Below are 13,116 nucleotides of genomic sequence, written 5' to 3' on the forward strand. Positions count from 1 at the left end.
TTATTTTTGTCTCGGCATTCTATGGTTGAAAAACAATGAATTACATAAGTGCTTGCAAGAAAACATAAAAGAAAGTTGTTTTGTAAGCGAAGAACAATAGAAGCAAAACCATTGTGTTTTGCTAGTCTTAGTAGATATGAGTCATCATAAAGATATTAAAAAAAAAATGGTCTTATTTCACGATCATGTGGTCATCATGTTAATTGTCTGAGTGTACGTTTGCGTTAAGACACCAACGGATGTTTGGAATAACGACTTCAACAAAAGCAATGAAAGGCAACTGATTTGCTGTATTCGTGATCCTGTAATTATTCAGATAAATATAGTAAATATGTCGCAACGGGATATTTAGGTTCGACTTCCAGTGGAGTACATGTGGCTTGCATCCGGCGTTAAGCTGTAAGTCCACATCTTATATAGCCTCGGTGCTGGAAAAGAATTGACCTCAAAGCAAACAAAAAGTACGATATGGACAGTTAACCAAATAAAGCTTATGTGGTCTAATAGCCAATTTTGCACGTGCAAATCTGAGATGCCTCTGAGCTCATTAACATAGTAGTCAGGCATGTTATTTTTTATAGTCAAAACAAGTCAATACTGAAATGGTACTTTTATATAGATTAGATACCTTGCTTCTTCCATTTCTTCATTTCCTTGCTTGTGATATGTTTTTTATTTCTAGTGGACGTCATCCCTTTTATATGTCGCGAACATTAGAACGTAGAACAGAAATGCGGCAAGAATTTAAATTAATTTGTTTTTATGATATTCACTTCTGTACAAAGCTTTCTGTTTCCTAAAGTTCAATATTAAGACATAAGTTTTAAATTGATTTTTGCTTTCTTCGTCGTAATGTTAAATTGTAATATTGTATATACTGGGTGGAAGAGAATAAAACCGAAAACTTCGGGAGGTGATTCTACAGTTGAAAACAAGGATAAAAGTTCAAATAAACATAAGTCCAACGCGGCGGCGTTTTCAAGTAGCAGCCGTGCGACGTTTCACCGGCCTCCTTTTTCTAAGCGCAATATCTGCCGAGCAAATAGAGATATTGACGTCGGGTCAAAATAGTGTAAAGAAAGTCATACTCTACCAAAATGTTGGCGCACGGCTGCTTGTGCAGTTCGCTCTGCTCCTTTATGTTTGCGCAATCATTTTGGTGGGGTATAACTTTCTTTACACTCTTTTGACCCGACGGTAATATCTCTATTTTTTAGGCAGATATTGCGCTTAGAAAAGAGGTCGGTGAAACGTCGCACGGCTGCCGCTTGAAAATGCCGCCGCTTTGGACCTATGTAGGTCTGTCCAGAAAATAATGAGCCCATTTTTATTTTAAGAAATTTATTGAACCGATTCGTACAATTGCTCAATATTCTTCGAAATATATTCCTCCTGCTTCAACAGACTTGTTCCAACGCGATTTCCATGCTTTATATGCGTCCAGGCAGTCCGTCACAGGGATGTCCTTTAGTAACCTCGTCGTAGCCACCTTGATGTTCTCCAGGGTCCCCAAATGCTGTCCTTTGAGGGATTTTTTAGTCTTCGGGAACAAAAAGAAGTCGGACGGGGACAAATCAGGACTGTAAGGCAGCTGAGGGAGCGTTCAGATGCCGGCCTTGGTCAGGTAGTCGGTCGTCATAAAGGCGGTGTGGCTGGAAGTGTTGTTATGGTGCAGCTTTCAGGAATTCTTGATCTCGCACCTGACGCGGTTGACCCGTTGCTTTAGCCTTTTCAGTACTCCGATGTAGAATTTGGCGGTGACTGGTTGGCCAAGTGGAACAAATTCAAAATATACCACTTCCGTGGAATCGAAAAAAAAAAAAAAAAAAAAAAAACAATGAGCATCGCTTTGACCTTCGATTTGCTCATTCTTGCCTTTTTGTTTCTGGTTCGTGTTCGAAGATCCAAGATTCGTCATCACTTAACCACATTATCCAAAAAAGTCGGATCGTCCTCACAACACTGCAACAATTCTTGATACACTTTCATTCGATTGTTCTTTTGGCAATCGGTGAGCACACTCGGAACAAGTTTGGCGCACACCTTCCACATTTGTAAGCTTTCTGTCACAATCTTGTGCACAGTGGTCTTCGGAATGTTAAGCATTTCTGATATTAGGCGAACACTGATTCTTCGATCAGAGTTCAACAATTCACTTTTTCAACCGAACTTTCATCTCGCGACGTTGAGGGGTGGGGGGCCTGATCGTTGTTCGTCGGCGACCTCCTCACGACCTTCCTTGAACATTTTATGCCACGTTTTGCACTGTGAATATGACGTACACTCCGCACCAAAATTCTTCTGAAGCAACTCAAAAGTCCCCGACGGCGTTTTCTCAAGTTTGAAACAAAACTTTATCGCGTGTCGCTGCTCCAGAATTTTTTCCATCTTGATTTCGATCGTGCACTCACACAAGGGTTCACTAAAACTGGCACTATGACTCTCCAGGAGCTTGAAGCCGACTGGCGCTGGTCGCACTGTGTTCCCTAGACTCCACCCACCCTTCCGTGCAAGCGGCAACGCTGTGCGATGAATAGTCGCGGCAGAAGAAAATGGAGCGCATTAATTTCGGGACAGACCTTGTATTTAAACTTTTTTTTCCTTACTTTTACTTGCAGAATCGCCTCTCGAAGTTTTTCGGTCTTGTTCCCTTCCAACCTGTGCGATGAGTCATAGTCTCTTGACTTTATTAAAAAAAAAAAAAAAAAAAAAAAAAAAAAGAATAAAAAGAAAGGAATGACATGTAAAGTTGGTAAAAATAATCCATTTATTGATGTCAAAGAAGTTTTCTGCGATGAAATCTCAATACTAATAACAATAATAATTTTCTTGCTGGATGTCATAGGTTTATTATTGAGCAACTGGAATGCAGGAGGAATGCTTTTGTTCGTATGTTTACATTCCTGACATTCATTACCTATTGAAGATAGTTGATTGATAATACAAGAGGCATTTCATTCCTTCTGAATAGCTAGAAGCTTATGATAAATGTGTACAATCAATATAGGTAGCGAGATGTACAGTGTAAATGATTTTAGAAATTCAATACTTGTTTGGTATTTCTAAAGAGCGCCTTATCGTTACCAAAGAAAAAGTAATAATAACCAACTATAACACATTATTGAATACATCACTCTTACTTGAATCTGGTTTTATCATAAACCGAGACGTGCAATAAAAACTTGGAATATGCTAAGGTAAATCATATTATTTTATGAGGTAGAGTACCGAGCTTTGAGGAGAAACGTGGGTTTCAATCAAACCTGGAATGCTTGCACTTATTAAGATGATGCTAGTGGGCTTTATAAGATCTTTATATTACCACGTCCGCCCGTCCGTTACTCCACACGATGCGAATTGTTAGATTCTGCTTTTTGCAATAGATAGCTAGATCAATATTTGGACCAAGTTTGTGAATGGAGTCAGTCAGTTCACATCTTCATGGGTGACGGTGGCTATCCACTTCCTATTCATTCATAGATGTACGTTTCGCGTAATGTATGTAACCCTGAAAGCATTTAGAGTTATAGATTGTATAAACATCTAGGCTGAAATATTTAGATATTCTTAATCGTTATTATAAACGCAAGCCTACAGTATTCTTTCAAAAATACAGGCGTCGTGTGATCCTCTTTAGTGTATTAGCAGAATTTATTTTGTATTTAAAACATAGCTTTACAACTTTTTTATTGTGTCAGAGTAAATGGGGAAGGGGAGAGAAAAGAAAACTTTTCTGGCAATTTTGAGATACATTTCCATTATTATTTAGTTGAAGGAGAACTCAAGTAACATGATCAAGTCCTAGTTCACCTGATAACAAGATGAGCAAGATAATGTCTAGTTTCCCCACATACGCTAGCCCTTCTTGTGTCTTAGCGGATGGCGCCTCACATTCAGTATATAATTCAAAGAAAGAGACTTAATGGTTTTGCGCTGAAGATACATTAGAAGTTAAAAGTCAGAATGTTTAGTTTTGAGAATCAAACATTTTACAAGTGAGAATATTCGGACAAATCATCATTTACTCTTCTCATTGCTGAAAATACATCGAGAACAAATTTTATTTTTCTATAAAATCAAGTTATATATATATATATATATATATATAGATTCGCACTTGCGTTGTGCACATGTGGAACTTCTCACTGTAGTGCATGACGTCACAATGAAAGGGAGCCAATTGAAAATAAAACAACAAATATTATGTATAAACTTACGTAATTTTTTGTTCACACGTGACCAATAAGTTATGCGAGGTGCTCTATTTTTCTTCCTGTACACGTCAAACATCACCATTAAACAAGGCGACGTGATCTATGACTCACTGCCCAACCATTGACGGTGAAGATGTGGATTCGTATTCTTATTTGGGCTTACGGCCTCCAAGGCAGGCCAACCATCACGAAAATCGAGTTCGTTGTTAATTTTATTCTGTTACCACAGCCAGGATGGATTAGACATAGGAGTTGGCTTCGTTCTGAAACTCGTTGCGTTCATTGTGGCTACGGTCGCGGTCGTATAATTAACTGGGAAGGAATCGTTCATATATAGGCTTTTTCTTGTGTAAGAAACATGCTGTTGTGGTTCATAAAACTCGTGTTAGATGATATTCTTCAGTTCCTGGTCTCCTATAAATATTTTCGTATTGGATATTTATGAAGACATTCATTTTGAGATTTTCCTCAAGAGTGAGAGGTAAGAATTGAATTTAATTCTAAGAACTAAAAAGTATAAATTTTCAGTGGAGCAAAGTACAGTTCTTTAAGCATATTACTGATATAAAACGTGAGAATCCTTAAAATTCATAAAAGGGTTACTGACAAATTATTCAGGTCTACACTATAAAATAAAAAGACTACTGTTAAATTTAGATGGTGGAAGTTTAAACCAAGAGTAAGTTAGTAAAGCATATTTTGAATTTGTGGCGAGGAGACAGAAATTTAAAAGAGCACAATTTATTGACTGTGAGGACGTTATCGTTTACGAGACTAGAGAAGTGCTGCTGTCTTTTATAATTTCTGTGGTTATTTTCTATATTCTTCATTCTTTTACAAGTTTACCTCTGTTGCACCGTGCCTTCTTGTCATCGCACTTTTATGCTTACAAAAGGTTGCGTAAAGATCTGAAATATTAGAATCGATTGTGCATAATAAAAAAAAAAAATAATAATAATAATAATAATAATAATAATAAGACTATTCATGGCTTTGGATTAATTGTTTTAACAAAAGAGACACTGACCAAAGCTTAAAACTTTACTTTATTTTAAATTATAATTTGTAACTGTTTCGGATATCTAGCATATCCTTCTTCAGACACGATCGAAATTAATGAAAATACAGACATATATATAAATGTTGTTATAACAGAGTTTAAGGGTTAAACAATTTAAACTCTGTTATAACAACATTTATATATATGTCTGTATTTTCATTAATTTCGATCGTGTCTGAAGAAGGATATGCTAGATATCCGAAACAGTTACAAATTATAATTTAAAATAAAGTAAAGTTTTAAGCTTTGGTCAGTGTCTCTTTTGTTAAAATAATAATAATAAAAAAAAAGCGCTGACATCTTTAAATGGTATGTGTAGGACGCTCGGATGCATGCCATACTGATGTACAAGGAAACCCCATGATGCTAGTCAACATCAAAGCGTGTGAGATCTCATGAGGATTCAAACTTTGAAGCACACACATTTCCTAGTAGACATTTACCTTCTGTGTATGGTCGCATATTTGATTCATAAAGTAAGCACAATCTTCATTGGGCTACTGGAATTGCAGTTTTAAATTACTTGAATTTCCCTGTTAATGACCCAGTACTAAAATCGAGATGTTCAATGATGGTGATTTGTGAAAAGATGTGTTGGGTGACTTGTACTCTATTCTTTTTCCTCTCTTGTCGACTGAATTTTATTTATTTTTTTTTTTTAAATTTATAAAGTAGTTTTCCAAAAAAGGGAGTGCATCATGCAACCAATCTTAGTGAATCTTAGTTTCATTATTTAGAGAAGAATTGAAGTGTTATTAAAGAAGTGATCTCGTAAACTGATTTGTGAATCAGAAAAGTATTGACTTGTGTTTTATTTGTCCAATTTCAGAGATTCCCTTCAGTCTACAGCTGAGAGTACTGTTTTCGAGTTCAACATGAGTGCCTTAACAGCACTGCTGAGAAGACAATCGGAACAAAATCCATCAGCATCATATTTCAATGTGGACATCTTAAAATATCAGGTAACTATGCAGTGATGAAATTGCATTTAAGAACATCCAGTATGAATTCTCGTATCTGGCTCAAAGTTGGTACACGAAAAGGAAGTGATGGTAGGTACTAGTGTTCTCAATATGGCGTTTTTGAAACATCCGAGACTTGACATATAGGATGTTCAAAATTGTGCAATACTTATCTTAATAGCTCTTTCGTAGAGTCACACAAGTAGAAGTTCTATCAGGTAACCAGTATTACCAGTGCTGTCTATCTGTGTCCATGCTTACTTTAGAATTCGACGTAGCTGTTGTTGTTGCCGAAGCCCTGCTAACAGGCCAGGAAAGAAGACGAATACCGACTAGCATGCTTGGTTGCCTTGACGGAGTGAGGACGCGCGTTAACTTGCTAGAAGATGTGGGTCCCACAAAGTATTCTGGTAAGAACAGAGAACGAAATTGACGATGGCAGGAAAGTACGACCCGCAGTAATCACATGTCTCTGAATAAAGACCGGAGGTGAGCATGATGTGTAACTCAATGCCTCCCCTATCAAAATGCCAGTTGTTGGTCGTGTATGGCGACTACAAACACTGGATTTTCCCGCTGTCCTGTATTCTAGAGATGTAAGCGTCGACAGCTTTTCCCGAGATAGAAACGACTAGCATTGTTGAGTATCCTCAATCGCTATTCTCCTCGCTACTGCAGTCTGTTCCTATACCACCGAAGATGTGCTTAATGATAGGCAGTTTTCAGGAATAATTGTACGAGACCTGCGTTGAACAACAACCGTGTTTGTACGCACATGCGGGGGACACGATGGTCGCCGTCCTGACAGGCCGTCTCGAACAATCCTTGTAAACAGGTACTCTCCAATGTATCGCAGGGACACTGGAAGGGGGGCACGTCTATTGTGGGAACCCTCTGTCTTCTTCGTCCACCCGGCCAATGAATCACACATGCCATTACTCATTCTCACAATACTGCTGGGCGAGTACCTGGCCTCTCTCAGCCCTTCTATATAAAAACATTCGAAGTCAGTCACACAATTGACGTTCAGTGGCATCGTCTTGGCATTTCAGACATAGACTGTAATCCCCTCACAACTGATTTGGTTATACATGATGATTAGCATGCCCTCTTTAGATACACATTCTGTGGTGCGAATTCCGTTCAAATCGGGCGCTATGTACAGAATGTTTTTAAGTACGTTTCCCCCAATGCATATTCGACATTTGATGTTACTTCTTAACGTATGTCACGACATGTTCAACAATATGCATGTATTTTCAAGATACCTTTTTACAAATTTTACACATAAAACATAAAAACATAATTTACTTTGTTTACTAGTAATCCATATCTTACAAAGTACCACGAAACATAAAGAACAGTTGGATGTAATATGTATCTTTCAGTGATCTCCATTAAACTCAATTTATTGCACAATATACAGAGAATATATATTTGTCCATTGTAAGCAACACTTGAAATGAAATTTAATTAATGGAATTTCATAATAGGCCACTAATAAACCAAAGAGGTGATATTGATTTTTATCTTCTCTGTTCGTTTTCAAAGCTTGAAATCATAATTAAACAACGGTATTACTATTGTAAAATTGTGTCAGCAAGAACTCTTTTCACCATTATCTTAGCAAGGAATTTGATGTTATGCCACATCAGATGTAACTTTTAACGGAGAAAGGTATATATACTTTTCATGGATTAGTTCAGTTTCAGTGCATGCTAGTGAGACACCATGATTTCTCCAAGTGTGAAGAAGTTTCATTTCACTTTCTCTGACGAAGATAATTAAACTAACTTCGTAGCGTGACAGCCTATAAAAGGCTATTGTGCATAAGAAAGCACATTAGGTAATATATTGCTGTTTGTGATTTTCTAAACCGGTGTTCGCTACCTCTAATTTAAGTAATTTTGCATTTTTTTCGTGATATTAGGTCAATATTGAACACTGTGTGCTCCTATCGAGAATTAAACCTGGAGCTACATATCATTCGGCTACACGAGAGCTTAGAGAAATAACTAAGGTAGTAAACTCTGATTTTACCTGGGAAGTAGTATGGGCAAAGTGGAAGTGACCTTTATCAAGTAAAATTATTTACTTTCTCAAGGTATTAATTCGATCGAGGTGCACTAGACCCTTGTTTAAGTACCTCTTGCTGATATGCCTGTTATAGATGATTGATATGTATGCTATTTCTTTCACTGCATGTTTATTTTGTGAACTCCCGTTAAATTACGATGAAAAAGTCCGTATAATTTGTTGACAGCGACTCGAAATACAGTCTCTAATAATAATACAAAGATTATGTAACACCAAATTTATTTGTAAAAGGTATTATTGATCTTAACATACAAAAAGCAAACGGTACATAGAACTGTAAACATAGTGCAGTATAAGGAAACGGTGAACGAAAACACAGAAAAGAGAATTTCTTATATTTATGGCATAGGACTTACTCATTTCTTGTTTATCTCACCTTTCCAACACAGGGTATTACTCGTAGTAATGTTAGAAGTCCTATATTTAAAGAGTTGGGAAAATAATTCTAATTTAACCTAAATTAATACATTTTTCTCTTTCAGATAAAGCCAAAAAGTGGTGCAAGTTCGTGTCCATTCCAGCTTGTATGTTACTGGAAGTGTGAAGTTAACCATACTGATCTTAAAATTGATTACAAGTACAATAGCCACGCAATGGCGTCCCCCTCTCCGCTTTTAAACCTCACCGTGGCAGTTCCTGTTGATGGAGGAGTGAAAAATATGCAGTCGAAACCAACAGGGCAATGGTAGTATCGTTTTCTCTTCATTTAACGAATTTTGGTGGCAACAGTTCATTCAGTTGCAACATAGTGCAGTATTTCTTCCCTTTCTTAGTTTCTTTGTATTCCCATGTGCTTTAGTTCATTATTTATAATTCACTCAATTCATTTATAATTAATTCTAATCATATCACTTTAAAAAGGTAAAGTTAGTTTTAACCTTGAAAATTGTAGATAATATTTAATAAAAGCGAGTATTACAAAAGACAGGTTGTCTACAGATACATTGGTACAACTAGAATTTTTGAATTGACTAAAATGTAACGAAAGATAGTTAATACATTTTTTTCAATTGTGTTTGAAAACTGTAATTTTAATTAACAAGATTAATATGAATTGTAATCTCACTAAGCTGAGCATCAACAGGGCGTGTGATATAGTAAATTGGCATTGAATTTTTAAGTCTGCAGTATCGCAATGAAGTGAAAATGAAATCCTTTCAGTTTAACGTCCCACGATTATGCCCTTTAGGCTAAGGGAAACGAATGATTAAGTCAAGTGAATGATGATGAAATAATTGGTGGAATTAGAATGTGGGAGGAAACGGGAGTACCCCGAGAAAACCCATGGACACGACGTTGTCTAACACAAAGTTACTTGGCCGGGGATCGAACCACAGACCCCACTTACCAGAGATAAGCTTTCTACCATTGAGCCACCGTGCTAAGTCTACAGTATTGTTTTAAAAATCCTATCCACTATTTCTCTTTAAAAAACACGTCTACTTTCATCCTTAAATAAAACTAAATCAGATAACTGGGAATCTTCTTTGGCTGGCTGTTTTTATTTCATATCAAAATATTAAATTATCCTACGTACAGCTGTGAAAATAGTGCCTTTTAATGATAGATGGACGGCCAGTCTTGTATTTATTTATCATGACTACATTTGTTGTAACTTCTTACTAAAGATTTATAGTTTACAGATATACAATATACTAAGTTCCCATTTTTTGCATCAAGAAAAAAAGAAGGATTTGCAATTTTGTAGAGGGTTCATCCAAGTAATAATAAACAAATAACTTGTAACATGGTTGATTGACTGATTTAATGTTTAACGTCTCTTTTCAACATCAGGGCTATACGAGACGTGAACCTACAGCTTAACGTGGGATCCAAAACTCATGAGCACTTACTGAGTATGAAACTCGTATTTTCCTCTACTAAGGCTCACACTAACCGTATAGCCATGGAGAGTCTTCTTTGTAGCAGTGAAATCAGTCATCTTGATACTTATTAAATTTGTACGTTGTCATTTTCAGTTTTCACGATTTGTTAATACTCAAACAGTTCTATAGAGGTTAATCAAGTGCTTCTCTCTTCTGCAGGATACCGGAAAGCAATCGAGCTGTATGGAAATTTACTGAACTTTCTCAGCATAGTGAAAATCATGGTGTTGGGTCACTTCGGGCGCGGTTTGAAGTTACCAATGGACCAAGTTCTCAGGGGACCATTGCTACCCAATTTAATTGCGAGGGTACAACTCTTTCTGGAGCGGAGTTTGAACTTGTGGGGCCAGGCTACAGGTTGTCCTTGGTGAAACGACGATTTGTGTCAGGTATTAGATCGATTTTTGGTCATTTAAAGTATTAATCACAAAATGTGGTGCTAAAACGTATAGAGTCAATAGACAACATTTTAAATGTATTTATTTTATTTTATTTTTATTTGTCACAATATTGTGACGATGGGTTTATATGATATTAAGAATAAAGAAATGTTGCGCAATAGTTTTAAGAATTGAAATTGTCTCGGTTGTGGCCCTAAACACAAAAATCCTAATATTTTATCTACTAAATCTGTTAATCCCCCTTTGAAGTTTCGTAGTAACTGTAAGTTTGAGTTTGAATTGATTATGAGAGATTCACGTCTTGTTTTCCTGTATTCCGAAACAGGAACACTCACTTTCCCTTCTCTTAAAAACCCAACACCAATTGTTTACATGTAGATGTTCTTTAGCACAGAGAAGATTGTACTTCACTGGAGCAGTTCATTCAGAAGTTGTGTCCCAAGTTATACACTTACTTGGCGAACAGTACAGTAAATCCTTTAAAGAGGATAAAGCAAAGTAGATAATTCTGTTTCTCGGCGTACACAAAGATTACATAGTTCTTTACTTTTAACATTATATATATTCAGGTAAGCTCAGTGTTGGGTAAGTTACTTGTAAAAATGTAACGCGTTATAAGTTACTTTACTTTCTCTTAAAATGTAACGCGTTACTTGCCCCCAAAAAGTAACTGTTACTTTACTTCGAAAGTAACGCGTTATTAACGCGTTACTTTTAGGTCCGAAACTTTAAAAATGTGAAACAAATTATGACTTCAATTTTCCGTACTACTATTACTACCGCTATTATTATTATTATTATTATTATTATTATTATTATTATTATTATTATTATTATTATTATTTTATTATTATTATTATTATTAATTAATTAATTAATTAATTAATTAATTATTAAACACTGTATATAAAAATGAAAAAATGAAAGAAAAGCGGTTTGTATTTGAATACTAAAAAACTAGTTGATTGCCAACCTCGGTAGTCGTGAAGTCTAGGAATCAAGGACATTGTTCACGAGCTTCTGAATTTGGGTTGAGGGTCTAGGTTGAGTATTCGGGCTCGAGCCAAACACTGTTAAAAGTTATAGGGTATTGGCCAAATATCTCCAAAACTGCTCGGCCTGGCCGGCTCACAGCTCATTCACTATCGACCCGAACCGAGAAGTGAGCCGAACCGAGCAAATGGGTCATCCCTACCAAGCCAGCTCGAGCCGATGGTTCACTCCAAGTGAGCCGAGCTGAACTTGTTATAAAAAAATCTCTTGTGGTCTCGCTATCGAGACGAGACGAGATGCAAGCAGTGTCTCCTCTCGTGAGCAATACTAAAAGTATTCCATATTACTGTTTAGCTTACATTTCTCATGGTTTTCGTTTCCCAGAGTAATCAGGCCATGATTTCAAGACGACTTAAAACGAACAAGCCATTTATCAAACTCGACTGGACTCGAAACTCGGCGCGAAAAACTGAATCGGCTCGGAACTCGACTCGAGGATATTACCCTTGATTTGACTCGAAACTCGAAACTCGACTTGAATTCGAGTCGAATCGAGTTTTAGCTTGATTCGTGCTTATCCCTATGCGTTAGAAAAAATGGTTGCTTATTATTTTGCTAAACTAATTATATAATAATAACAATAATGTTGTTATGTAAAATTAAAAATACAGAATATAGAGAAACATTACACTACTCTATAATAAACGGGACTCTAGGATAAGAAAACTGATCTGAAAGACCTCCAATATTACATACCATCAGCAAACTATTTTCTAGTAATAAATTAGGCCTGCTCATCAGAACACAGTTTATTAATATTAATTCCTTACTGTAAATCGTTAATTATGGCACCCTAGTTGTTGATAATTATTTTCCGTCAGGGCTTCAGACACTTTACTTTTAAATTCTGTCCACCATCATCCTTAGCTCTTAAGAAAAAAGTATTCTTTCAAATGTTCGAACGGCAAAATATTTTCGTTCTCCATCTTTATAAAAAGAACACCAATCAAATAAAATAAACTACCGGTATCATTGCACTCCTAGTTCACTCACTGAATGTATTGTTTTGGAGCTGTCAAAATCTACGACAAAATCTTCCAGGTGCTTGCAATCAGTACACGTGATTTTCCTAAGGCTGTCCTCATCTTCAAAAAACAGCAAGTGGCACTACGAACTTATCTGTTTCTCTGTGTGTCTGTGACTGTCGGTCACTGACATACATAGTTCATGCTCGATTGTTTCATTCTGAGAAATTCACTTACAGGAAAGAAACATTTGTTTCCGAAAAAAAATACATATATTGTAGTTACTCATCCGAAATGTAATGCGAAAAAAGTAACGCAAACTAGATACGTTACTTAAAAATTTGTAACGCGTTACCGTTACAGTTACTTTGGAAAAAAAGTAACGCGTTACTTGCGTTACGTTACTTCCCAACACTGGGTAAGCTAAGATCATTATTTCTTTGTCAGAGCATATGCTAAATTTCGGCCTTGCAGAGCG

The 13,116-nt window shown here is 36.3% G+C and overlaps 1 protein-coding gene across 5 annotated transcripts in view; it reads left to right on the forward strand.

Moving 5' to 3' along the window:
* The window catches only part of LOC145688193 (F-BAR domain only protein 2), a 274,258-nt gene that overhangs the window by 241,558 nt on the left and 19,584 nt on the right, over window positions 1–13,116 (forward strand). For all 5 annotated transcript variants that reach the window (XM_081762063.1, XM_081762064.1, XM_081762065.1 and 2 more), the window contains 3 exons: window positions 6,104–6,236; window positions 8,816–9,018; window positions 10,379–10,608. In XM_081762063.1, the coding sequence (XP_081618189.1) occupies window positions 6,104–6,236; window positions 8,816–9,018; window positions 10,379–10,608 (566 nt within the window). The remainder of the gene's footprint in view (window positions 1–6,103; window positions 6,237–8,815; window positions 9,019–10,378; window positions 10,609–13,116) is intronic.

This window comes from Thermobia domestica, chromosome 6, assembly GCF_964235325.1.
Source record: "Thermobia domestica chromosome 6, izTheDome1.hap1.1, whole genome shotgun sequence".
In the NCBI taxonomy this organism is placed as follows: Eukaryota; Metazoa; Arthropoda; class Insecta; order Zygentoma; family Lepismatidae; genus Thermobia; species Thermobia domestica.